Source organism: Elgaria multicarinata, chromosome 15 (genome assembly GCF_023053635.1).
Source record: "Elgaria multicarinata webbii isolate HBS135686 ecotype San Diego chromosome 15, rElgMul1.1.pri, whole genome shotgun sequence".
In the NCBI taxonomy this organism is placed as follows: Eukaryota; Metazoa; Chordata; class Lepidosauria; order Squamata; family Anguidae; genus Elgaria; species Elgaria multicarinata.
The window spans coordinates 22,591,182-22,615,000 of NC_086185.1; the positions used below are offsets into that span (position 1 = coordinate 22,591,182).

A 23,819-nucleotide genomic window follows, 5' to 3' on the forward strand; every position below is an offset into this window, starting at 1 on the left:
GCAGACCTGGTTGGTTACATTGAGAAAAAAATGAAAATAGTAATATGATTAGGTCTGAAACAAAAGATGAGATCATTATTAGGTTATAAAAAGGACAAAGTTTAATAAGTTTGAAAGAGAAAATCTAAAAGAACGGGAAACCCGCCATTCGTGCTTAGAATGGCTTCGCGCACCATTTAGGTAACTATGAAACGTTGATGTTCACTGTTAAATCGAGAAGTCCCTTGGTTTTACTAGGGCCTAATCTACACCAAGGAGGATATTGCACTATGAAAGCGGTATATAAAAGGCAGGAGCCACACCAAGCAGAATATAGCACTATGAAAGCAGTATATGGTATGTGTCAACGGGCCCCAACAGTTGTCAGTGCACTTCAATTCTGCATTAAAGCGATAGTGTGGCTCCTGCATTTTATATACTGCTTTCATAGTGCAATATCCTGCTTGGTGTAGATTAGGCCTGGGTTATCAATATGCTTGTTACTATCTTTATTGTACTTCTAGTGATTATAATTTTTGTGCTTTTAGGAATAATTGTGATCTGTCTCATCTTAGACTGTTTAAGCAATAAAAATGTATTCTTTGATACCATATTTGTGTTGTCTGGCTTAAGAGAAGTTTCAGGGACTTAAGAGAAGTTTCAGGGACCACTAATCTTATACTTTAACTCTCGAAACCCTAAACACTTGGTAAAGATTTGCAAACCAATTGCTGAGTATGGCCTGTCCTTTAAAAGAGTTGTATTCTCTCTTGATCTGGTGAATCTCAGATACACGCATTCAAGTTTAAGTAACAAACTAGACAGGTAGAGCGAGAAGCCGTTACTTGTCCCAAGTAGAGGCCTTAAAGTACCTCTGAGTAGGGTTCTTTTTGGGAGTAAACAGTCCTTTGAGCAGAACTAAGTGCTTGCAGCTGGATCTGGGTGAGGTCCAGGAGACCAGACGATATGAGGTCTGGTAGCTCCTGAAAGAGTACAGGTCTTTCAGCTCCCATCTAGACTCTTGAAAAGCAGCTTACCTGTGAAGTCTACTGCAGTTATGGACTGCTACTGACCCCTGGACCAGTGCTGAAGATTCTGCTTTTTGAGGTTTGGTCCCAGCTTCACCTAAGACCTTGCTTTATTGACTATCCTTATTTCTGAGCAGCCATGCCATGGTGTTTTTGACCTCAGCTAACTCTTGACCTTGTGGTGTGCATTGGTCCCCCCCCACTCTGTCCACGGACCTGTGCTCAGCAGGATATTAACAAGGGCATGAGAGTCACTGAATTTCTTTGTTGTCCCAGGTGTTCTCATGTCCCTTCCTGCCAAACAGTATTAAACAGATGGGCCTAAACTTCAGGGTCTTTTATGGCAGGTGCAAGATTGAGGAATCACATCCATTCAATGCGGTGGCATCTGAGGCAGAGTACCAGGTGCAAAGTCGATATTACACAGCAGTTCCTTCTCCCAGAAGCAGAGGAGGGGCTGTGACACTCAGCATATTCTTGACAACTTCCTTGTGCACTGTGGGAGAAAAAGACGTGAACCGTATGTCCAGTAGCATCCATGCTGATGATCAGCAAACAGGGCGACTCCCTTGCTCTTCAGACTCCTCTAATGAGCTATGCACAATTCATTATGTAAGACTTTGGACTGTAGATGAAAACTAAAGCATTTGTGATGTTTGAACCCTTTACCTCTCACTGACATAGTAAACTGGTTTCTGGGATGCAGAAGTTTCATGTGGTGGAATATACATTGCCATATCATAAAATTTAAATCCATCCTCCTACAAAAGTGAAAGCACTGTAGCCTTCTAGGAATTATCATCATCATCATCATCATCATCATCATCATCATCATCATCATCATCATCATCTCTTTTCTTGCTCTTGGTGGTTTTTCTAGACAGACATGACGGGCTTTGCCAAATCAAGCTTGTTCACGTATTACCTGACAATTGACCATGTTTTAAGTATGACTGCTTTCTGGATGTTGGTGTGCATGTATTTTGGTAGTTTCTGAAGGTTTTTTGTATAGTTTTTTGATGTGATGACAGTGACTGATGTGAGTAATGGAATAATTGTGACCTTTTCCTGTTGTCCTTCTCCTTCCGTATTCTTCCTCTATACCGCCCCATAGCTGAAGCTCTCTGGGCAGTTTACAAAAGGACACCCGCCCACCCTGCACTTAGAACTGTTCCAGGGCAGGCACTGGTTGGCCATCTCAGGAAGCTGTTAGGTTATCTGCAGGACTGTCTCCTTAGAAATTTACCCACCTGGATATTCACAGGTGCTCCTCCCAGTGCCAAATGAGGCAAGGCAGGTGGCTACAAGAGAGACTTTTCAGTGGTGGCACCCTGTTTGTGGAGTGCTCTCCTCAGATCACCTCACTTGGCCTCTAGATGATGGCCTTTCCAGCACCACGTGAAACCTTTTTTTTATTATTATTCTCCCAGGCATTTTAATAACTGTTTTTAGTGCTTTTAGTACTCTCTTCTGATGCTGGATTAGTTTGGTTTTATGGCGTTGTAATGGTTTTATTCTTCAGTGCTGGTTTTGTCTTGCACTGTTCTCATCTTTTTTGTTTTGATGTTTGTTGGAGGTCAGTTGTGAGCATTAAGAACAGAACCATGTGTAAAAGATGCCCCAGTAATTACAGTGTTTACTGATCTTGGTAATATTTAGCACATGCTAAAATTAAGGTTAAGCATCTAGCCCTCATTGCTGCTAGTTTCACCTAGAAGGTTATGCCACAGCAATATTTACTATGGCGGGTTGTGCGAGTTCTATTGTAAATAACTTTGAATGGCCTCTTTATGAAGCAAGGCAGCCTGGCTGCTGCTGTGCATGGATCCCAGTTCCTAGTGTGCAGGTTCAGCATTGCCCTCTTACCAGACATGTTCACTTTGTTAGCCAGGTGGTCCATCCATATTTTGAGGACCTTATGGTCCACCGTTCTTCCAACCACTATGAAAAGTTTCCAGAGTAAGATCTGCTCCCCTTACTCTTGGAGGCTATCCATCACCATCACCACAACTATCACAAAAAACACACCACACCTGTCTGCCACACATTCCTATGCATGAAAGGACAGTGGCTGGAGCATCTCCCCTATGAGGGAAGGTTTCAAAATCTGGGATTGTTTAGCTTGGAAAAAGGAGGCTAAAGGGAGACCTGACAAAGGTGTACAACATGATGTATGGAGAATGTGGATAGGGAGACACTTTTGTCCCTCTCCCATAACACTAGAATCCAAAGGAGTCATCCCATGAAGTTGATTGGTGGGAGATTCAGGACGGATAAAAGGAAGGGCTTCATGCAGTGCACAATTAAACTATGGAATTCACTACCACAAGATGTAGTGATGGTCAAAAATTTGGATGGGTTTAAAAGGGGAATAGATAAATTCCTAGAGAAGAAGGCGGTCAATGGCTACTAGTCCTGATGGCTATGTGCTAACTCCAGTATCAGAAGCATTAAGCCTATATACACCAGTTGCTGGGGAAATTGGGTGGGAGGGTGCTGTTGCACCTGAGTTCTTCTTGTGGGTTCCTGGTCAACAGCTGGTTGGCCACACTGAACAGAATGGTGGACTAGATGTACTTTTGGCCTTACCCAGCATGGCTCTTATGTTTTTATGTGCTACCTTTGAACAATTTTCAGGTACGCCTACCATGCCTTGAGGGCCCATTGGCTGATGCTGAGTGCTCTGTAGGGCTCTCTTTCAGTTGTGTCTGTTTGCACACAGCTCCCCAAATATAAAACGAAGCATGGAAAACAGAGGAGAACATCCCACATTCAAATTGGCAGTGGAAAGAAAAGAGCACATCTTCTTTCAAGGCTGTATTTTGAAAGTCTAATTTCTCTTTCGGGTTAGGAAAAAAAAAAAACAAGGAAGTTTTCTGACCAATTGATATTTAACAATTTTAAAATACATTTTAGTTCATGTACATCGCCATTTGCTTTTAAAAAAGGAAGTGTGTGTCTGTGTCTGTGTCTGAACACTTTTTCAAAAAAGAAAAACATGAATGCACACACATTACATTTGTTTGGCACTGTTATGATAATTTTTTTTTAAAAAAACCCCATTTTGTTAATATTGATAATGTTTTATACAAAACTGTAAACTATTTTCAAGTTTGTTTGTTTTTAAACATTAGTTCATTGTCATCTTCCAAAAACTGTCACTGTTAAAGTAACAGGGTCACTAAAAAGAAGAAAAAGCCGACATATATATTAAAGGAGACAGTTTTTGAAAGGACACACATTAAGTGATTGGTGAATCGGCACGTCCTGTCACAGCTACTTCCCTTTTGCAGAACGTGAGTTCTTGATGGCTGTTCAGTCACAGGAAGTGGCTGTTTGGAAACAGGAAGTGTTTGTTCACTAATCACATTTTCACACCTGTAGAGTAGACAAAGATGGCTCTTTAGATTATTTTATTTTATTTCTTAGGTTTTTTTCTTTTGTTTTTTTTTCTTGCCTTTTTATACAAAAAAAAAAAAAAAATCTACATCTAAATCACTTTGCTAGAAACATTATTTCCTTTTCTGGTTTGTACACTTTTAAAGCAGAATCTGCTTTTGTGGGGGAGAAAAAAGATAGAGACAAAGATCAAGGACTTATTTCATGCAGAAAAATGCAAATCAAAGAGAGATCATAAAAACGGGTGTTTTTTCTTTTTTCTTTTTTTCTTTTTTTTTCTCCTTTTTTTCCTTTTTTTTTTTTTTTGGGAAACACTGTACAGGATGCAAAGTAGCCACTCAGAGAAGGTTAAAGATGATTCACAGCAGTTCATTCTGCAACATATGCTTATGTGACAATTACATGGGTTTCCCTGGCTTTTTCCTTGTTTTATTTAATGTCTCCCAGGTAAAGTGCCTCTTTGTCAGGCACCAGAAGAGGCAGGTGTATCTAAATCTGACCAGGCCAAGGAATTGCTTCTCTGTTCACCCACTGAATGGCATTCAGTTGTGCCTCCCAATCACCCTTTCAGCTAACTGATACCTTGTCTGCCATGCAAAACAGTTGCCCCTTTTTGCTAAATACCCATCCTATTGCGTGTTTAAAATTCATCCGGAGATAACTCACCTGATTCATGACAAAATGATCCATACAGTACCATGATCTACCAAGCAGCAACTGATGTTGCCCACACAAAAGGTATCACCACCACCAGGGCATCTGGCCTCTTCTTGCTATGACCCCGGAAACATCCTGAGTTTATAATCAGCTAAGAAGTTCAGCCTCACCTTGCTGAAATCTTCCCTACAGTCACCACCCTGCCTTGATTACTTTCAGCCTTGACAGAGAAAGGCTGCTGTTGCCATATTGGACTCAAGAGAAGAACAATTAAAATATAGAGATGATAATAGATATTTGTAAGAGTATACAAGGCTTCAAATTCCAAATACCTATTCATCCTGTAGAGTGACACATTCTGTATACTGCAGAAGCTTATATATTCTTATGCCTGGCCCATAAAAGATGACACATAAAAGATGACACACATTTAGAGTCAGTTGCCTGCCTGTCTTTTAAAACACATCACTGACATGGTTCCAGGAGCAAAAGGGCTGATGTGTTTTTTTCTTGCTTCCACGCAATCCTGAAAGGGGCTGGACTTGCTAGTCCTGTGAGAAGTGTATTGACATAGGAAATCCACATGTAAATGAGCTTGGGGTTGACATCTTGCAAAGACTAAGAGGAATTCTAAAATTAGAGGGACAGCTTTCCCCCAGCACCCCTGCATGACAAGGCTGTATCCATCAATCCTCCTCCTTTCCCCTAAATATTAAAGGTGCCACCTCCCTGTTGACTTGTTGTTGTTGTTGTTGCTATTTTCCAGTTTGGGAAGAGGATCATAAATCGCAAGAGAAATCCAGACAGAACTATCCTCAAAAATACTGTCTCTAGTATCTCATTTCTTTTGTCCAGCATGGCAGAGGCTTCTTCAGCCACGTCTGGTTGGCATGTCATGACACCATGGTGATCCACTCAGATGTTCGTTCCCGTCCTTACTGTAAAGCACAAAGTAGAATCTCCAATTTACACAGACATCTATCCTGACATTACCACGCGTTGTGTGGCATTTAGACCGTATGTTTAGTTGACACCATCTTGCTTGACCCTGGGCTGCCAAGAGAGCTTTTCAGACAAGATCGTAGAGGATCGTCAGGCAGGCAAACATTTTGGAATGGAATGGTCTGCCATTCATCAGGCCTCCTAAAGGTGCTAGGCCTTTTCAGAGGCCTGCCATGAGCAGGAGTGGAGGCAGTTCCTTCCACAGTGAGGCACAGCCATTGGAGTGTTCAGCCTGAAGCTTGGCTCCGGATCACAGTCTTTCTCCTTCTCCAGGGTCTCTCCCCTCCTCTGCCCCTCCCTCCCTCTTGGATCTGGCCTAACAATTGTCACTTTCTGTTCTTCAATTCACTTCCTTGCTGTTCCAGTTGACGTGTGTAGTGTCACCCCAGCAATGTGACAGTGCTAATGGGGACGGACAGACAATACTTTGATATTTTGCAGGCTGGTGTGGGACATGTATCCATCCAGCAAGTGGTGAAGTCTGCTTGTCTAGGACAACATTCCAATAAGTTCACCTCTGTCTCTTGCACACAGAAAACATTTTGCCCTGGATCTCACACCACTTCAATCTGCAACCTGCTCCTATAGTCACAATGACATTCTGCCCCATCAAAGCCAGTTGAATAAAAAAAAGTTACTAGAATTCACCCAACCACGTGGCACAAGAGTCACCAGATGCATTGCAAAGAATAACATTCGAGGCACCTGGATCCAGTGGCCACCAATGATAATTGAAGTGCATATCTGGTATGCCATATCACAAAGACGGACATAATGGAAATAAATTGAGGGCTCCATAACCCTAACATAACTCCCCCCAAAAGCAAGGAAAGGACCATCCTGTCTTCAGGAGGCCATTATCCATCCTCCACCCCACCCCTGATTCATATTATGATCACCCTGAAACCCATGGATACCTGCAGAATTCCCAAAGAATCTAGCTACCTGGTTCAACCCATTGGGCCACCATTGGTGGTTGGTATGAGGGATTGGCATCTCACATGGGTTTCCTGACTCCTTCCCCACTTTTATTTTTTTGGTGGTCTTGAAAGAAAGCAAATGAGCACTGGATTACTAACCAGGGTAAAGGAAATTCAATGGCATTTTGTTCATGTATAAGGTAACATAAATACAGTTTTTCAATTAGGTGGAAGGGAATTTCAGATTTCTATTAGTGAATTCTGAGATGGTCAAATATCTTCAGGTTGGTTTTTTTTTTTTTAAATAGTATTTGGTATGAAAAATGACAGAATTGTTGAGCAGGAAGGTGCAATTTTGAGTGCATGAAAAGCCAAGGGTGCGTGAGTGTGCGTTTTCAGGGGTGGTGTCCTTATAATCTAATATTGATTTTTACACACATTACTTGACATTTCTTTGTGCCTGAAAATGGCATCACTTCTGGCTTCCGCATAGGAACATTTGTATGTCACTGAAGAGGTCAACGCTTTCCTCTTTTGAGGTTTGGAGAGAATTTTTTTCAGTGTCCCTCATCCACCATTGTCAGAGCTTTCTTCTTCTTCTTCTTCTTCTTCTTCTTCTTCTTCTTCTTCTTCTTCTTCTTCTTCTTCTTCTTCTTCTTCTTCTTCTTCTTCTTCTATTCATGTTCAACTCCTGGCTACTGTTGCCTGCTCATGACCTTTTCAGCAGAAGCTACACTTGATCCACCTCACCACTCCAAGTCAAGACTCCCTCTACTTAGGGAGTACTTCCTTGGGGCACATTGCATCTTGATTATTGGAGGAGGGAGCAGTTCACAGGTGCACCTCACACATTCATCTTCATTTTAGATGACTGGCTATGATGGATGGAAGAAGTGAATATGAACAGGAAACACACCAAAATAAGTGCTGGACCAGAAAGGGGCAAAATGCCAAGACGCTCTGGAATGCAGTGTGATGAGCGTAGGTGTTAACAACACAGCCATCCATTGAGTTCTGGGCTATCATGTTCCCGAACAGCTAACATGCTGCATAATACCGGCTTTGACAGAAAAGCCTGATAAAGTTGCACAAGGGGTTGGGCTGACAGATAGTAAGAGGATGTGTGCCTTACTCTGAGTAGGGTTGGGATAGGCACCTTCATGGCTCACTCCTCACTCTGGATTACTTCTCTGTGAGCAGAAGGAGTCTAGGTTGGGGCATACCAGTGTTGTAACATGACAGGAGGGAAAACCTTGCATTTGAACCAAAGCCTTCCATTCTCTTTGGTAATAATAGTTGCCCAATTCTAATACAGGACTAGTCACATATATTGGTATTTTTGATTACTCTGCAATTGGGAACGGTACTGTATTATCTCAAGCTGTGGAGAAATGGCAGAAGATACTCCCTCTTATGTGGACAGAGAAAGCGGCTATGCCTGGCTGCCTCCATATTTCTCATTGTGTCATAGGTTTACCTTCCTGGCAAGACTTGGCATTGGGGTGCACTGAAGACTAGGGGGGAATCCGCACGTCGTTCTTAGGGCACTTCCTTCTGCCCCCAGTGCACCCCGAAAACGATCGTGTATCTCGCCTGTAAAAGAGCCGAGGAAGAAGCGTCCTTGCCAGTGCCGGACGAGGAGGGAGTTGGGTGGCGCCGGCGCCGGCAAGGACGCTTCTTCCTCGGCTCTTTTACACGCGAGTTACACGATCGTTTTCGGGGTGCACTGGGGGCGGATGAAAGCGCCCTGAGAACGACGTGCGGATTCCCCCCAGGTGCCCTGCAAAGCTACAGTTGGTCTTTTCCTTCTCAAACTTGCTAGAAACACACGCGTTCATGTCAGAAGGTGTGGAAAGGAGGGGGAGAGAAGAGGGCCACTTGAGGGCCAAACCAAGAGATGACATGCCACTTGGCCCACTCAATCCAGTCACAGGGGTCCCCATGAGAGGTGATGGTGCTGCTGCACATATCTCCACCGCCACTTAAGTTCATTTTTAAAAAGTGCCGTGCATACTCTTTTTTTTTTTTAAAAAAATGGACATTTCCCCTTGTCTGCTGTCCATTCCACCTTTCTCCTTCATCACCACCACACTTATTTGGTTTACATCAAAATGTCATAAAAGAAACCATAACTGAAAACAAAAGGAAGGGCTACAGCCAACCTCCTCCAACTAATTCCTCCTTTCCCCACGCCATTCTCTCCAGTTTGAGCCCCCAGGAACATAGAACTCAGCCATATCTTGAGTCAGACTCTGGGTCCATCTAGCTCAGCATCTTTTGAACAGAATGGCAACAGCGGCTCTCTGGGCTTTCAGGCAGAAAAGGGTCTTTCCAGGCCTTCCTGGAGATGCGGTCCAGGGATTGAACCTTGGGCTGTTTCCATGCAGAGCAGGGGCTCTACACCTGAGCGACGGTCCCTCCCCTCCTCTTCCATTACTCTCACTATTGATTCCCTGCCTCTCAGGTCTGACGAAGATGCTCCTGCCTCTCTGACACCAGCCCTATATCCTTAGCCAAGACTCGTCATTGGTGTGGGCTGCTGCAGAGTCTGACCATAGATTTCGGCTCCTGCTGTCAAACCGGATGCAAATCATCATCCCTTTTTGAGCTATCCACCAAACCCTTTTAGAATGTTATACCAGACTGCCGTCCCAGAGATCAGCCCCAACCATTCCTTGACATGCCACTAACTGCAAGACACCGTAAACTACTGGCTTTTATTTCTTCCTTATGTTTCATGGTGAACTACTGCAAATCTCAAATCTCTCACTTCCTTTGCCAAGCCTAACCCTCCCATCAAATTGTTCAGCTTCTGGGAAGTCCCTGAACTGGGTTACTGTCCATGGGTGGAAGACTCAGCCAGGGCTGTCGCCCTACTGAGTTGCAAGATGTAGGATGCTTCCACTTGAGCACAGATGCCACATATTCATAAAGCCTCCATAGAGTCCTGCCTGCTTCTTTCATGATGAACGTTTTCCTAAATAACCATCAGCCTGTTTGATAGATGAAGCATTGCCTCCAGAAACATAACCTTGCCTACCTACTTTCCCTGCCTCCCTGAGGAAGGAGTGGGGTGTGGAGGGATTGATAGAATGCTATCCCAAGTTCATAAAAGTCCCTGAGTGGTGGCCTTATTTTGTGCCAGTAGAAGAAAATGAAGCACGCGTGTTGATTGTGCTGTCCTGAGATTTCTGATATTCCCTCTTCCTCCTCCTCCCCACCCCCATCTCAGAAAAAAAATTGTGATTGCTATGCATCTTCATGTCAGGCCTCCTATCAGGCCAGGATGACCAAAGCATAGAGTTGGATGAGGTCTCCTCCAGACTCTTACTCAGAGGCAGAAGGTCCAGGCTGTGCTCAAAACAGGAAGCAGCCCTGTGGAGCAACCAAGAACCATTGCTACCATCCCAATCACTTGGGCAGATTCTCTGTTTTCTCATTTGCTGCTGCTCCAACACCTCAAAACAGCACAAATAGGAGTGAAACAAACTTGGTGCATGGATCCAGGAGGCCCGGAGAAGAAGGCAATAATGTCTAGAAAAAGCCAACTAAAATATCAAGAGTGGGCCGAAAGGGAAGCAGAGCAAGCCCTCCTGCTAGTTTGGCAAGAGACTCCAGGGGACAGAGAATCGAGGCACAAAGATGGGATGCCAGTTTGAGCTTTTGACAAAGAGATGAAGTGAGGTGCAGGAAGCCCTGGCTGAGCTACTTCTGTCAAGACAATGGCCAGGTGAGTCCTTGATTGAAGTTCTGAATAATAGGAACGGGGCTGGTTTGGGTACAGGTGGCAGCCAGTGGAAAGAAACTAATGATGGTGGCGGACTCAGAGACCTGGAGTTGTGAGGGGCAGCCCTGATGGTGTAGTGGGAGCCCATTGTCCAGAGAGTGACAAGGAGTCTGCCACCGCTGCCATTGGCCTTCCTTTCCTTATTTGAAAGAAGAAGGATTCCTGGATTGCAACAGGTACAAAGATTGCAATGGGTACAAGGGTTTGAAAGCATTCCTGGATTGCAACTGGTACAGTGTCAATGAAACGGAAACATCTTATCTGGTACAGCCAAAAGTGGAGCTGGAACACCTCACAGATTGCAGTGTGTGTGTGTGTGTGTGTGTGTGTTTGCATAAGAGAGAGAGAGAGACAAAGAGACAGAGCTAGAAGGCAGTATGACTTGATTGAAGATGTTGTAATAATAAACCTGAATAGGACCCGTTAGAAGAAGATATGATGTGTACGCATGCGTGCATATATTTGGTAACTACTTGTTCTTCACAGAGACCTCCAGCAGGAATTGCGCAACTTTACATGGGCTCGAAGACCCTTGAAGACATGCATGCACACCATGGCAAGTGGCTGCAGCCCCATCTCGTTCCAACAGACACATACATCCCACAGGTGAAGCTGACCACCAAAAGGTCTGGCTGAGAAGAGAAAGCTGTCTGCACAGGTATTCTCCAGTGAGAAGGAAGGCAACCCTGCCCCCCTGTTAAAGGTAGATTAGTCACGGTGGAGGATCTTTCAAAATATTGTAACCCAGTGTAAGAGTCGGGGATAATGCTATTCTTTTGTGTCCAAGATATTGTTGGCCATAAATTGGGTTGTGCCTCTGCTATCTGATAAGGCTGACTATCCATTGGCTTTTTTTTTTAAAGATATTCTAGTTTAGTCTAGGATACCGTGGGGCAAAAGAAGAGGATGAAGACAGAAAAGGGCAAATGTGTGCTAAATGAAGAGTGCATTTGCAATGTGCCTCGTGCATTTCTATGCTTGGTTTTCATGTGGCATTTGCAGCATGTAGTGGCAAGAGGCATTTTTGGCCAGCCTTTCCAAAGCACATGATGAAGTTACTGAGAATGACTTGCTCTAGGATTGCAAGCTTTTCCAAGCATGGCAAAGCTCAGTGATGGTACCTCTGCCTTTCCACTGACCAGTGAGGCTTCCGGCACGCTCCTAAAGTATTGGGTCCTGCATAATCATCCCAGGGAATGAGGGGAGGCACCTTTGGGCATGTCTGCTCTCTATCTTTATCCAAGGTGAGAAGCCAAGGTCAACATGGAGGACCATCAGGACAGCCACAGGCCCTCGATCCTCTGTTTGCTGCAGACATGGATGTGGGAAAGAAAGTTTGCACTTCAGGAGCACCCACTGGCTCCCATGCCTACAGGGCCCAACTTGCCCGCATTGGCTCACAAAAGGAGGATGAGGCAAAGAGAGCTCCCATTCCAAATCTCATTCTCTTCTCCCGCTAGAGTAGAGAAAACCTCCACAGCATGGCTTGGCCCCATCGCTCCAATTTGTGGGGCACTTTGTGATGGAAACAACATGCATCACCTTGGCTTTTCCCATTCTGATCTGCTGCATTTAGCTGCCTGAACCTACCTGAGGGTGGGATGCTCCCCTACATTCTTGGGATTCATCACAATACACACGCACACACACACACACACACACACACACACACACACACACACACAGGACTCCCCACACGCCACTGTTACCAGTTATCCCTCATAGATATCCTCTTTCTAGAAAAGATGTTACAAATCCCTCCCCCAACCCACCCACCACCACCACCACCACCACCACAGGAAATGTACTTGTACACATTCCCAAACATTCACACTAGAAAAAACTAAACAAACCCCCGAACGGTTCCCAAACTCTGAAGGCTAGAAAAAGGCAACTTGCGACATGCCTTTGACTCTGACCTGGGCACCACGCTCCCAGCTGCTCCCCTTCCGCAAGTAATTCCCCGTTTTCGGCCCAAACGCTTGCAAAATCAATATTTAGTTGTATTTGAACAGGTAATTTGTATACGTATGACGCGGGAAGAGGGGTAAAAAGAAAGGAGATTCATGCAGTGAGAGGAGACAGTACCATCGTTCAAAGGGATAAATGAGAGAGTGGGAGAGGAAATAAGAAAGGTATTAAAAAAGGGAGCCCCCCCCCAAGAATAAGGATGTGAGACATCTCTGAGCAAATGGAGCAAAGGGTGTTGCACTTGCCAGCACATCCCAAAGTTCACTGACGCAGCTCCACCCTTGTTATTGAGTCAGCTGCAACAATGCATGTTTTTTCAAAAGAAAACAAGTCCCCCACCCCAGTGGTATAGTACTTCAAGCCAGAAATTACCAGAGGAAGAAAGGAAGGAAAGAAAGAAGGAAGGAAGGAAGGAAGGAAGGAAGGAAGGAAGAAGAAAGACGAGACGATGCCCCCTGCTTATTCCTGGAAGCCAACCCCTGCCCCCTCCAAACCCATGTTACCACCACACATAGTCTGCGTGTACATAATGTGCCAAAAAGAGGATAGACGTTTAGGAGAAACGTAAACCAAAGGTGGGGGTGGGGTGAGAACTGTGAATTTGTCATAATTAAGAGAAAAACCCAAACCCCAAACACTGCAGCACTCCGGTGTTGTTGTTGTTGTTGTTGTCATAGTTTGAGTGTCTTTCGCTATGTCTTCCGTGGCCGGCAGGCATCAATTTACATAGTACAACCAGTAAACCAGGTTGAAGAATCCAAAGGTGATGGGAAAAATGATCCGAGACCACTTGTCAATGGTGCTGACATCTGCCAGGTCCGGAATTTTGAGCTTCAGCTTCGAAGAGCGCCGGCGGAGTCGGCAGTTCGCGCGGTTGCGGGCGGCAGCAGCGGCAGCGTGGTGGGACAGTGGGACGTGGCGGTCTAAGGTGGGGTGGTGTCCGAAGCCATCCCGGGAAGCCAGCTGCTTGCGGAACTGGATTCCTGATCCTTCAAAAGACATGACAGAGTTTCGAGAATCTCCCATTGTGCTCATCATATCCGTAGCCAGGAGCTCATTGTTCATTTCCAGAGTGCTGAGAAGGATGTTCCCATAGGGGTCAACCTGGAAAGCACAAGAGGCATGGCGCAGCGTGAACATTTTACCTGTCCCATGAGCGGTGCCCTGATCAAACATTGCAATAGGTTTGCTCTGTTTTAATAAATGACTCATCTCCTTGGGCAGCCCCTACTCACGGGTTATTTACAAGATGACTTGGAGGAAGTTGCTCAGCAGGTCCACAGGCTGAGAAAGGGATAGCTTTTGGCCAGGGGTGTCCCAGATGGAGAGGGTCTACTGTTGGCCATCGTTGCTCTTCCATTCTGAGCTAAAAGCAAAATTCCCATGGACTTTCCACACTTCAGGGGAGTCTAGTGCTTTTGGGGTGGGTGCACCTCACTATGTTCCATTCACCCAATGAGTGTCACATAGCTGAATGCGCAGTATTGTTCCCATCCCTGTCCTGACCCTTCATAGTCTCCACCCGCTTCCTCCCAAAACTTTAGTGCTTCTCAGCACCACTTTAGCACCTTGTTTTCATGTGGGTTTGTGTTTCATTTCCACCCCCACCCCCAGAGACTCTGCAGCACAGAACAAGTGCGGTACAACCTCATGTCCGAGTTAGAATACTGTGTACAGTTCTGGTCACACCTAAAAAAGGATATTATAGAGCTGGAAAAAGTGCAGAAAAGGGCAACTAAAATAATCAAGGGGATGGAGCATCTTCCCTACGAGGGAAGGTTGCAACAGCTGGGATTGTTTAGCTTGGAAAAAGGAGGTTAAAGGGGGACATGATAGAGGTGTACAAAATTATGCATGGTGTGGAGAATGTGGATAGGGAGACATTTTCTCCCTCTCTTAAAATACTAGAACCCAATGGGGTCATCTCATGAAGCTGAGTGGTGGGAGATCCAGGACAAATAAGAGGAAGTACTTCACACAGCGCCTAGTTAAATTATGGAACTCACTGCCACAAGATGTAATGATGGCCACCAATCTGGATGGCTTTAAAAGGGGGTTGGATAAACTCCTGGAGGTGAAGGCTATCAATGGCTACTAGCCCTGATGGTTGTGTGCTATCTCCAGTATTCGAGGCAGTAAGCCTGTGTGCACCAGTTACTGGGGAACATGGGTGGGAGGGTGCTGTTGCACAATGTCCTGCTTGTTGATCTCTGGTCGACGGCTGGTTGGCCACTGTGTGAACAGAATGCTGGACTAGATGGACCCTTGGTCGGATCCAGCATCAGGGCTCTTCTTATGTTCTTAAACATGTTTACAATGGTGCTGTAAATCCTGATCCTTCTGGTCAGTTTCAAAACTGAGTTAGGAAACTTGCGAACTTTATTTTTCTAGTGATGCTGCCAAATTTTGCAATTAGTCAGCTCATTGGTCAAAGCTCATGCATTCATAATGCTAAACTTTGTAGGGCGCTTGGATTGCTGTCTTATGAATTTGTTAATTTCAGAATACATTGTGAGTTTTGGAGCCTGTGCGACGATTCCATTCATCGACACAAACATTTTTTTTCCTTTTTACCATATTTGCAGAAATTCACATTTGCAGAAATTCACACTTGCCAAAATTCACAAATGCCCTCCAAAATGTGTAAATCCCCTCTAGATATCCCCCAATGCACATTTTCATGCTTTAGCCTATGGGGAAAATGTGTATTTGTGACAGGTTTTCCCCTTCCCAATTTTATGTATTTTTTCTATTATTAAATTTGTGCAAAATTCTGCAAAGGGGAAAAAAAGTCCACAAGTCCAAAGAATCTGTGCACCTTGGGAAAATCTGCTCCACTGCAGAATCTGACCTCATTTGAAATCTGAACTCATTTGATTCCACTGTGCATTTCTCCAACATCTCCTACTAAGCATCTCTGCCTTCAATAGGATCTCTCCTTTCTTTATAAGACTGGAGGAACCTTGGGAGTGTGGGAAAAGGACTTGCTTTGCAAGATGCACAATGGCTCGGCCGCTGGAAATGCATGCGCTAGAGAAAGGATGTCATGCACCTCCCCATGGGACAATGCTTTCCAATGTGCTTCAGTTGCGCATTTTCCTGCCTACACCTTCTAAAAAAAATTTGTACTGCTGTGCTGTTCTTCCCTCCGCCATCCATCAGATTTTTTTTGCAGTTACAACAAAAGGTGGATGTAGCAGTGGGAAAACCAGTAGATCACAATATAATTTGGACTCATCCTAAAATTCTATGAATGAGGCAGGTTAATTGGACAATAAAAGTCTCATAGGAAAGCACCCCAAGTCTCAGCAGCATTTATTAAACATACATCAAAAATCAGGTGCCAAAAGAAATATTCAGTGAAGTTGAAATTAATGCTTCAAAAATTCCATGGCTCAGTTGCTTAATCCAAAACCACATTACACTTAAGGGCAGAAACGGATTAATGCAACTAACTGAAATAAAAGATACAAGCTCCCATAAACTAATTTGGCAAAAATGCTAGCATCTGCATCTCAGTTATCCCCCTGAATTATCTTTCTTTAAAACTTACACTAGATTTTTACATCAAAATAAAATTCATGTTGAAATTGGGGGTGGGTCCCAAAGCAACTGTTTTTACTTTTTAAAATTCTACTTTTTTTTATTAAAAAAAAATCCTTTTAGTGCAAGTTTGAAGTGTTTCTATGCCACTTTTCCCAATGTACTGCCTTGAAATGGCATTAGGCACACTTTTTAAAAAATGGTAAAATAATATTGAAAGAATAATGACAGGGATGATTAAAACTGGGGCTGTGCACTGCCTCAGATCTGAACCCCAAATCTGAAGTGGACGGCGGAGGCACCAGGTAAGTGGGGAGAGTTTACTGGGCATCCAGAAAACTCAGAGTCACCTCGGAGGGCTCGAATTTTGCCTTGGGTTCGGTGCCGAGGCGGATCGGAAACCCCCGAGGCAGCCTCGAGGTGGATCAGGGCTGCTTCGGATCAGCCTCCGAGGGGGATTGGGGTGGTCTGTGCACAGCCCTAGTTAAAACTGTGCAGGTCCAACCACTCCCCTCTAGATGGTGGAGAGGCAGTGTGCACCATATTAAGTGCATCTGGCCCACCTCTAATGCCACCAGGGGTTGTAACATGAAATCTGTGCCTGCAACACATGTAGGCTCTGAGTGCATCATGGATGACAGGTGTTGGAAAACTGTTGAAGGGAAATGGGCTCTTTTTTTGGCCAACATTTCCCATTCTACTGTATCATTTGGTTGTGATAGGAGAATGAATGACCTCTGTATTCTACACAGCTGGGAATCCATCACATCTTCCACTCAACCGAATTTGTTCAAGAAGACAAGATAGAATATGGGAACGGTAATGAAGATTTCCTGAATCTCAGTGGCATGGGACTCTCAGTTCATCCAATGTGAGTCTCATAACCACAATTAGTGGCATGTGTTTTTCCATGGGAGGGAAATCCTGATTTTAAGAGTGGATAGCTTACACATCTACATGAAGGTTTCAAACTCTGGGGAAAGCCTGGAAACCAAAAGTATGGGCTGCCTTTGCAGCAGGACTTGCATCTGGATTCGAATTCCAGGTCAGTCACTGGCAGTCTGTAGCCTAGGGAAAGTCACAGCCACCTCCTACATTGCTTGGAAAAGAAAAATGCTATCAAGACATCTGCTGCTGTGAGCCTCTTTTGTGTGCAGCCAGACAGGGCTTGCTTGGGAATTAGCCAGGGCTGTTGGAGTTGCCCTGAATGCAAGTGAGGAGTATTTGCAAACATCCATCTGTAAAAGCAGCGAGGAGATGGATTTTGAGCAGGAAAATGTCCAGGAGAGAAAAGTTAAGCTCCTCCTCCTGCTTTTCCACCCAAAATTACACCCTCCCTAAATATATATATGAAACCGGCACCTAGAACTTCATTACATGCATTTGGATGAAGCTGGTCGTTTCCCCGCTACTCTGCAATGCAGAGAGCGACAAACCTGGTCTCTCACCCTCTTCTCCTCGTATCGGTGCCTCTCGTTATTCGCCCTGTTGATGCGTTCACTCTGTTTCTTCTGCTGCCGGGGGCCGCGTCCAAAGAAAATGTAATTGACGAACGCATACTCCAAGAGTGCCAGAAACACAAAAACAAAGCAGCCCATGAGATAGACATCAATGGCTTTGACGTAGGGGATCTTGGGGAGGGTCTCTCGCAGGTGGGTGTTGATGGTGGTCATGGTGAGAACGGTGGTGACCCCTGCGTGGACAGAATGCATGCATGGTTACTCCACAAGAGTTATTGCACCAAGTGCTTGCTCTCCACAGGGCTCCTTGCCAGGCAAAACTGGTGAGAGTGCTTTTAACAAGGATCTTTCAACAAGAGTCCGCCCATGCCTTTGATTGATTTATTGATTTCCCATATATGCAATGCTGAAGTAGAGCTCTGAGAACGTTCACAGGAGTGCTGAGGTGAAGTCTGGCCAACATTCAAATAGCTCACTGAATTCTCAACATTCAAAAATTTTAGAAGTCCAAATTAAAATCTAAATTTCCAGGACTCATTTCTTAAGATTAAAATGTTACAGTAAATATTAACATCCATTGTTCCAAATAGCCCCATTTCTCTGCGATTTCAAAAAATCAAAGATGAATGACTCACTCACACACTTTCCCCAAGGGCCATTAAATATCTCATCCAAATCATTTTACTTCCCCTCAAGTTCTACAAATGTTTTGGACAAACTGGACTCCTCTGATTTGTTCTATTTCCACTTTTGGCAAAAATTAGTGACAGTTTATCGAAATCTCTCTCTGCCCTCTGAGAAATGCCACTAAACCTTTTGAAATCCTGCACATGTTTCAACTTCAGGTGAAATTCAGCAATGGCGTTAAACAAATGCAGATGAAAAAACCCTGACAGAAATAACGGCAAAACACATTTCAGTTATTTGCGATCCGCAGGCAGAAAAGCTGTGACAAATGAAGCACACGTAGGATTTGCTTGGTGCCAAAGCACCAGGTTGCTCTTTAGAGAAGAAAAACTTTGATCCTCTTCCTTCCACATGGCAGCCAAAAGTCTGACTTGATAGGCAGCAACAGTTATATGCTGTGCTGGTAAGGCTATCAGTCCCTCTTACAATTTGGGCAAGGCATGTTCTCAGATGCTTCCCAGATTCTGAGAACAGAAGAACATTACAAAATGTACATTGACAAAGTAGAACAATCTCAGATCCTTCTTCACAACCCCCAAGAAACTTGTTTGCAACTTGGAAAGAAGAACAAGAAGAAAAAAATAGTAACTCTGAAAATCCAGGGAACTATGCTTCTGTATAATTTTTTGAAGCAACAACTCTTCCCTTTGACTTTATTAATAATGATACGAGCAGAATTCACAAGATTTGTTAGACTGACTGAAGTAGTGAACAGAAGCCCCAAGACATCTGACTTCAGATTCCAGTTCTAACAATCACAGTCCTTGGGAGTCCTTGGGGAAGTTATCCCTAAGCTTCAGTCTAATTCTAAAGAAACCCAGAGTCAAAACAGCAAAATAAACTGCTGAAATAAAATGGGAAGACTTGTGTTCTTGACTTGAGCACTGAGTTTCTTCATGCTCAATGTGAAATGCCACCTTTATCAGGGTGAACAGCTAGGTAATAGAGGACAGGCAGGTAGAGCACTTCCTTTGCATGAAGAAGGTCCCAGGTTTAATATCCAGTGGTAGCTCCAGGTGTCCTGGTGGGGCGAGGAAAGACCCTTCTCTGCCTAAAACCTTGGAGAGCCACCACTGCCATTCAGTGTAGACCAGTGGTCTTCACCTGGTCTAGACCCAAGACCCATCTTGGACTCTCAACATGCAATGTGGGACCCATATGCAATAAGACGACCCCCAACTTTTGAGAAGATCTTCCTGGGTTAAAAAAATCAACTTATACTGGGCGTATAAGACGACCCCCAACTTTTGAGAAGATCTTCCTGGGTTAAAAAGTCACCTTATACTGGGCGTATAAGACGACCCTCAACTTTTGAGAAGATTTTCCTGGGTTAAAAAGTAGTCTTATACGCCAGAAAATACAGTAGGCTAATTTGTCTATTTAATGGCATGTCCTGAACAATATTTGCATGCCATTAACACAATCCTGTCATTGGGCCTGTTGCTTTGGCTCCGAAATGGCTTCCTCCAAATTTGAAATGCTTTATCCTGAAATGGTTACCTTCCAATTTGAAATCGAAAAAGCAGTGGTGGTGACCAGCCCTTTGGCTGCAGCCTTCGTGTTTATAAAGCTGTATCCAAGGCAGTAAGCCTGTGTGCACCAGTTGCTGGGGAACATGGGCGGGAGGGTGCTGTTGCACCATGTCCTGCTTGTTCATCCCTGGCTGATGACTGGTTGGCCACTGTGTGGACAGAGTGCTGGACTAGATTGACCCTTGGTCTGATCCAGCAGGGCTCTTCTTATGTTCTTAAAGCTCTCTCCCTTTCTGCAAGGCTTGCCTTTTTCTTCACACATGTACACCCACTTACTTCATTGCTCAACTCTGGCACGCGGCCATCCTCGGCCTAATTGGAATGAGGCACAGGAGATGTTCAAGCCAGGCCCTTTGTGCAAAAAGCACTCCTGAATGACAATTCAGAGAGCAGAAGTTCCTCCTTTTGCCTTGCCTCATTAAAACGCCCGCAAGGGACACACCTCCACTCCCCTAGCCCCTCCCCCTTCTTGTGACTCTGAGGTAGCTGGTGGGCAAAAGACATACCTAGAGCAACACGGGCTGCAGAGGCATCATAATTAATCCAGAAAGAGACCCAGGAGAGGATGGTGATGAGTATAGAAGGCATGTAAGTCTGCAGGATGAAGTAACCAATGTTTCTTTTGATCCGGAAACTGAGGGATAATCGAAGGTAGGAGCCTGTCAATTAGATAATAAAACAACAGCAGGTTTAGGAAAAGGAATTCCAGATTATTGTCTCTGGGGATCTCTGATTTCCAGCTTTTGACCTCACCAGTATCCACTCCTTCAGCATTAAAGGAGCCGCCCACCATACACCAGGGGGAACACGTGTTGCTTATCTGCACAAATGCAATGTTGTTGTTGTTTTTCTAAATGGATGCATTTTCCACCAAATTATTTAATAGCCAGGAAGCAAGATTAATTAAGGAAAAGCAATAATTCCAAATTAATGTTTGTTAACTACAGCTCATATAAAGTTATGAAGTGATTCAATATAGCACCCCAAATAAATGATGCCAATAAATCAATCTATCTATCTATCTATCTATCTATCTATCTATCTATCTATCTATCTATCTATTTATCTATCATCTATCAAATCCATTTAACTGGCAGAAGGCACCAGCTTCATTTCCCTCATTTTAACACCCAGAGACAATGGGCTCATCTACATCAAGCAGATATTCCACTATGAAAGTGGTATGAAAGCGATATATAAAAGGCAGGAGCCACACTACTGCTTTATAGTAGTATTGAAGTGCACTGACAACTGTTGGGACCCATGACACATACCATATACTGCTTTCATACCACTTTCATAGTGTTATATCCTGCTTGGTGTAGATGTGTCATGGGCCCCAACACTTGTCAGTGCACTTCAATTCCACTATAAAGCAGTAGTGTAGACCCTGCAGTGCACTTCAATATCACTATAAAGCAGTAGTGTGGCTCCTGCCTTTTATATATTGCTTTCATACCGCTTCTATAGTGGAATATCCTGCTTGGTGTAAATGAGCCCAATGACAAGGAAACCATGATTATATCTTCCATTTCACACCAGCATAAGCCAGGTGTTAAGCGAACTATATGGCTGAGAGAAGGCCATGGGGGCTCCTCTGCATGGGATATGAGGTTTTTGCAATATGGTTTCAATGAAGCAAATACACACAGGACTCTCCCTCTATCTGCCATCTAGCCTCGCTCGGGAGTCATGGCGGAGGTGTGGCCAGGCAGATGACGAGCCCTGATTTGTCGCTGTCCACCAGGGCAGAGGACAGGGGGCAGGCTCAGCGCTGGAAACTCCACGGTTTCACTGTGGCATGCCCACCCTGGGGAGGGAGGGAACAAAGACTAGGGGAGTTCGCTGATGCGTGTGTAAAGAACGGGCCAAATCACTAGGTCTTCCCAGCCTCCTTCAGTGCAAAAATATTTCCCCCAGCGGGGGAAATGGAGTACCAAATCCTTTGACAGCCACATCAAGGCCACAATGCTCTAGAGAACGGGTACAATCTCTCAGCCCAGGTCATCGGCCCATGTGCCTGCTGTGACAGCCCACCTGTGGTGAAGATCACTTCCCTGGTGACCAGTCTTTGCTCAATGATGGTGAACTGGGGCAGCTCCAGAACCTCTATCCCAGTCACAGCGGAGTCATTTCCTTGCCAAAAGAAGACAATGTCATCGACTGTGTAGCCATCTGGGTGAAAGAGGAGTGAGAGAAGAGCACAGTCAGAATTAAGTGGAGAGGCTGTGGCAGTTGGACCTTTGCAGCCTCCTTGAGGTGGGCCTGGCCATTACCAAAGGTGAGCTAAGCTCCTCCATGATGCTGCCCAGCCAAACGTTGTACAGTCCTTGGCTGGAAAGGGTGGGAGCCCTCAGCATCTGGGGAGGGTGGAGGGAGGGTTCAGGGGGCAGTAGAGCTCCCTGCCTGAGGCCTGATGCTCCTCAACCTATCAGAGCAGCAGCAGCAGCACGGCTAGTTGGAGTCTCTGGTCCAGCAAGTGGGGTGGCGGTGGGGAGGCATCAAGGATGCGGGGAAGGAGGGTGCTGACCACTGGGTGGGCCAGTGTGCACAAGTGCTGAACACCCTCATGGCTGGGAACCATTGCACACCATTGCAAATTTAACAGACAGCAGGAGCAAGAAGCTTGGGTGTGCAATGGCTCCATACTGGGAAACCTGCAGCCCATATGGCTGTGATTTCCAAAACAAAATTCCATCCAGCTCCTACTGCTCGAATTTTGAACCTTTTCAAATGTGACTTTTGGATGTGGACAGGGAGGAAATTCCACTTTAAAAGAATTGGTTGTTTTATTATGGTTTTAATTTTTGTGAACCGCCCAGAGAGCTTCGGCTATTGGGCGGTATAAAAATGTAATAAATAAATAAATAAATAAATAAATAAATAAATAAATAAGAATTCAAAGGTAGAACAGCATTTGAACATTGATGATACTTCCCATTATTACTCAGGGCTTCTCTGCACGAGGCTTTTATCGTGTGCTTGTGATTGGTCACACACGGAGGTTTTACATGACATCTCTCCCGTCCTTTGTGAACAATATCACGGCTTTTCCCGTAATGCGGGAAGTGTGGGGTTAAATCTGCAGAACGCAATATTGCTGCGTGCCAGTATAAGAATGCAATTGCACTATACCACAATGCCATCTAGTGGCTATTTAACGAAAGCGATAGAACTTGCAGACAAAAGAAATTCCCGGAAAAAAAGCAAATGGAAGCACGTGAAAAGAAGCTGACGTTGATCCCACAAAGAATCTGGAAGCAGAAGCCCCGGTAAAGCTATGGGATAAAAGCATTGTATAGAGAAGCCATGAGTCCAGTTGTAACTGCTAACAGCCGAGAAATACAGGCTTGGACATGGCAACGTTCTGCCTGGGGCTCAGCACTGAGAGAGAGACAGAGAGAAGCTGCAGCCATTCCAGTGGTGGAAGACCTAATTCCCTTTCCTCCTTGTTCACATCCAAACCCATTCAGGTGGGGGCAGGACTGAGGGATACGCACAGCTCTCGATTTCCAAGGTGCAGTTTTGCTGGTCAAGGGGGTATCTCCTCAGGTCCATCATGCAAGCCGCTGTGGTGGTGATTCTGAAAAACAAAAAGAAAATAAAGGAAGACAAATCAGCATGATGGTCTGCTGTTGCTATGACAACTGGAGAAGGAGGCTGTGTGGAAGGAGGGTGTGTAGGGAGGGTGTGAATGCCGTTCATCTCAGCATCAACTGCATGGTTTAAATCATTCGTGACTCACCGCAGCCGGCCCTGTGTCTCTATTAGAAGGAGCTCTCTTCTCGGGGCGGAGTGGGGAACCAGTGGGGAGGAGTGGGAGGAAGAGGGACACTTGCGTTTGTGATGATGTG

At 44.8% G+C, this 23,819-nt stretch overlaps 1 protein-coding gene across 2 annotated transcripts in view; it reads right to left on the bottom strand.

Annotated features, from left to right (window-relative positions):
* Positions 1 to 13,379: 13,379 nt before the first annotated feature.
* Positions 13,380 to 23,819, bottom strand: part of LOC134409403 (gamma-aminobutyric acid receptor subunit beta-4) — a 58,619-nt gene continuing 48,179 nt past the window's right edge. The window contains exons 5-9 of one of the 2 annotated variants that reach the window (XM_063142121.1): positions 23,466 to 23,548; positions 22,003 to 22,140; positions 20,472 to 20,624; positions 17,735 to 17,979; positions 13,380 to 13,847 (exon numbers count right to left, since the gene is read on the bottom strand). In XM_063142121.1, the coding sequence (XP_062998191.1) occupies positions 13,461 to 13,847; positions 17,735 to 17,979; positions 20,472 to 20,624; positions 22,003 to 22,140; positions 23,466 to 23,548 (1,006 nt within the window). In that variant the 3' untranslated portion in view covers positions 13,380 to 13,460. Of the gene's footprint in view, positions 13,848 to 17,722; positions 17,980 to 20,471; positions 20,625 to 22,002; positions 22,141 to 23,465; positions 23,549 to 23,819 lie in introns of both variants that reach the window. The other variant, XM_063142120.1, reaches the window with a different exon arrangement.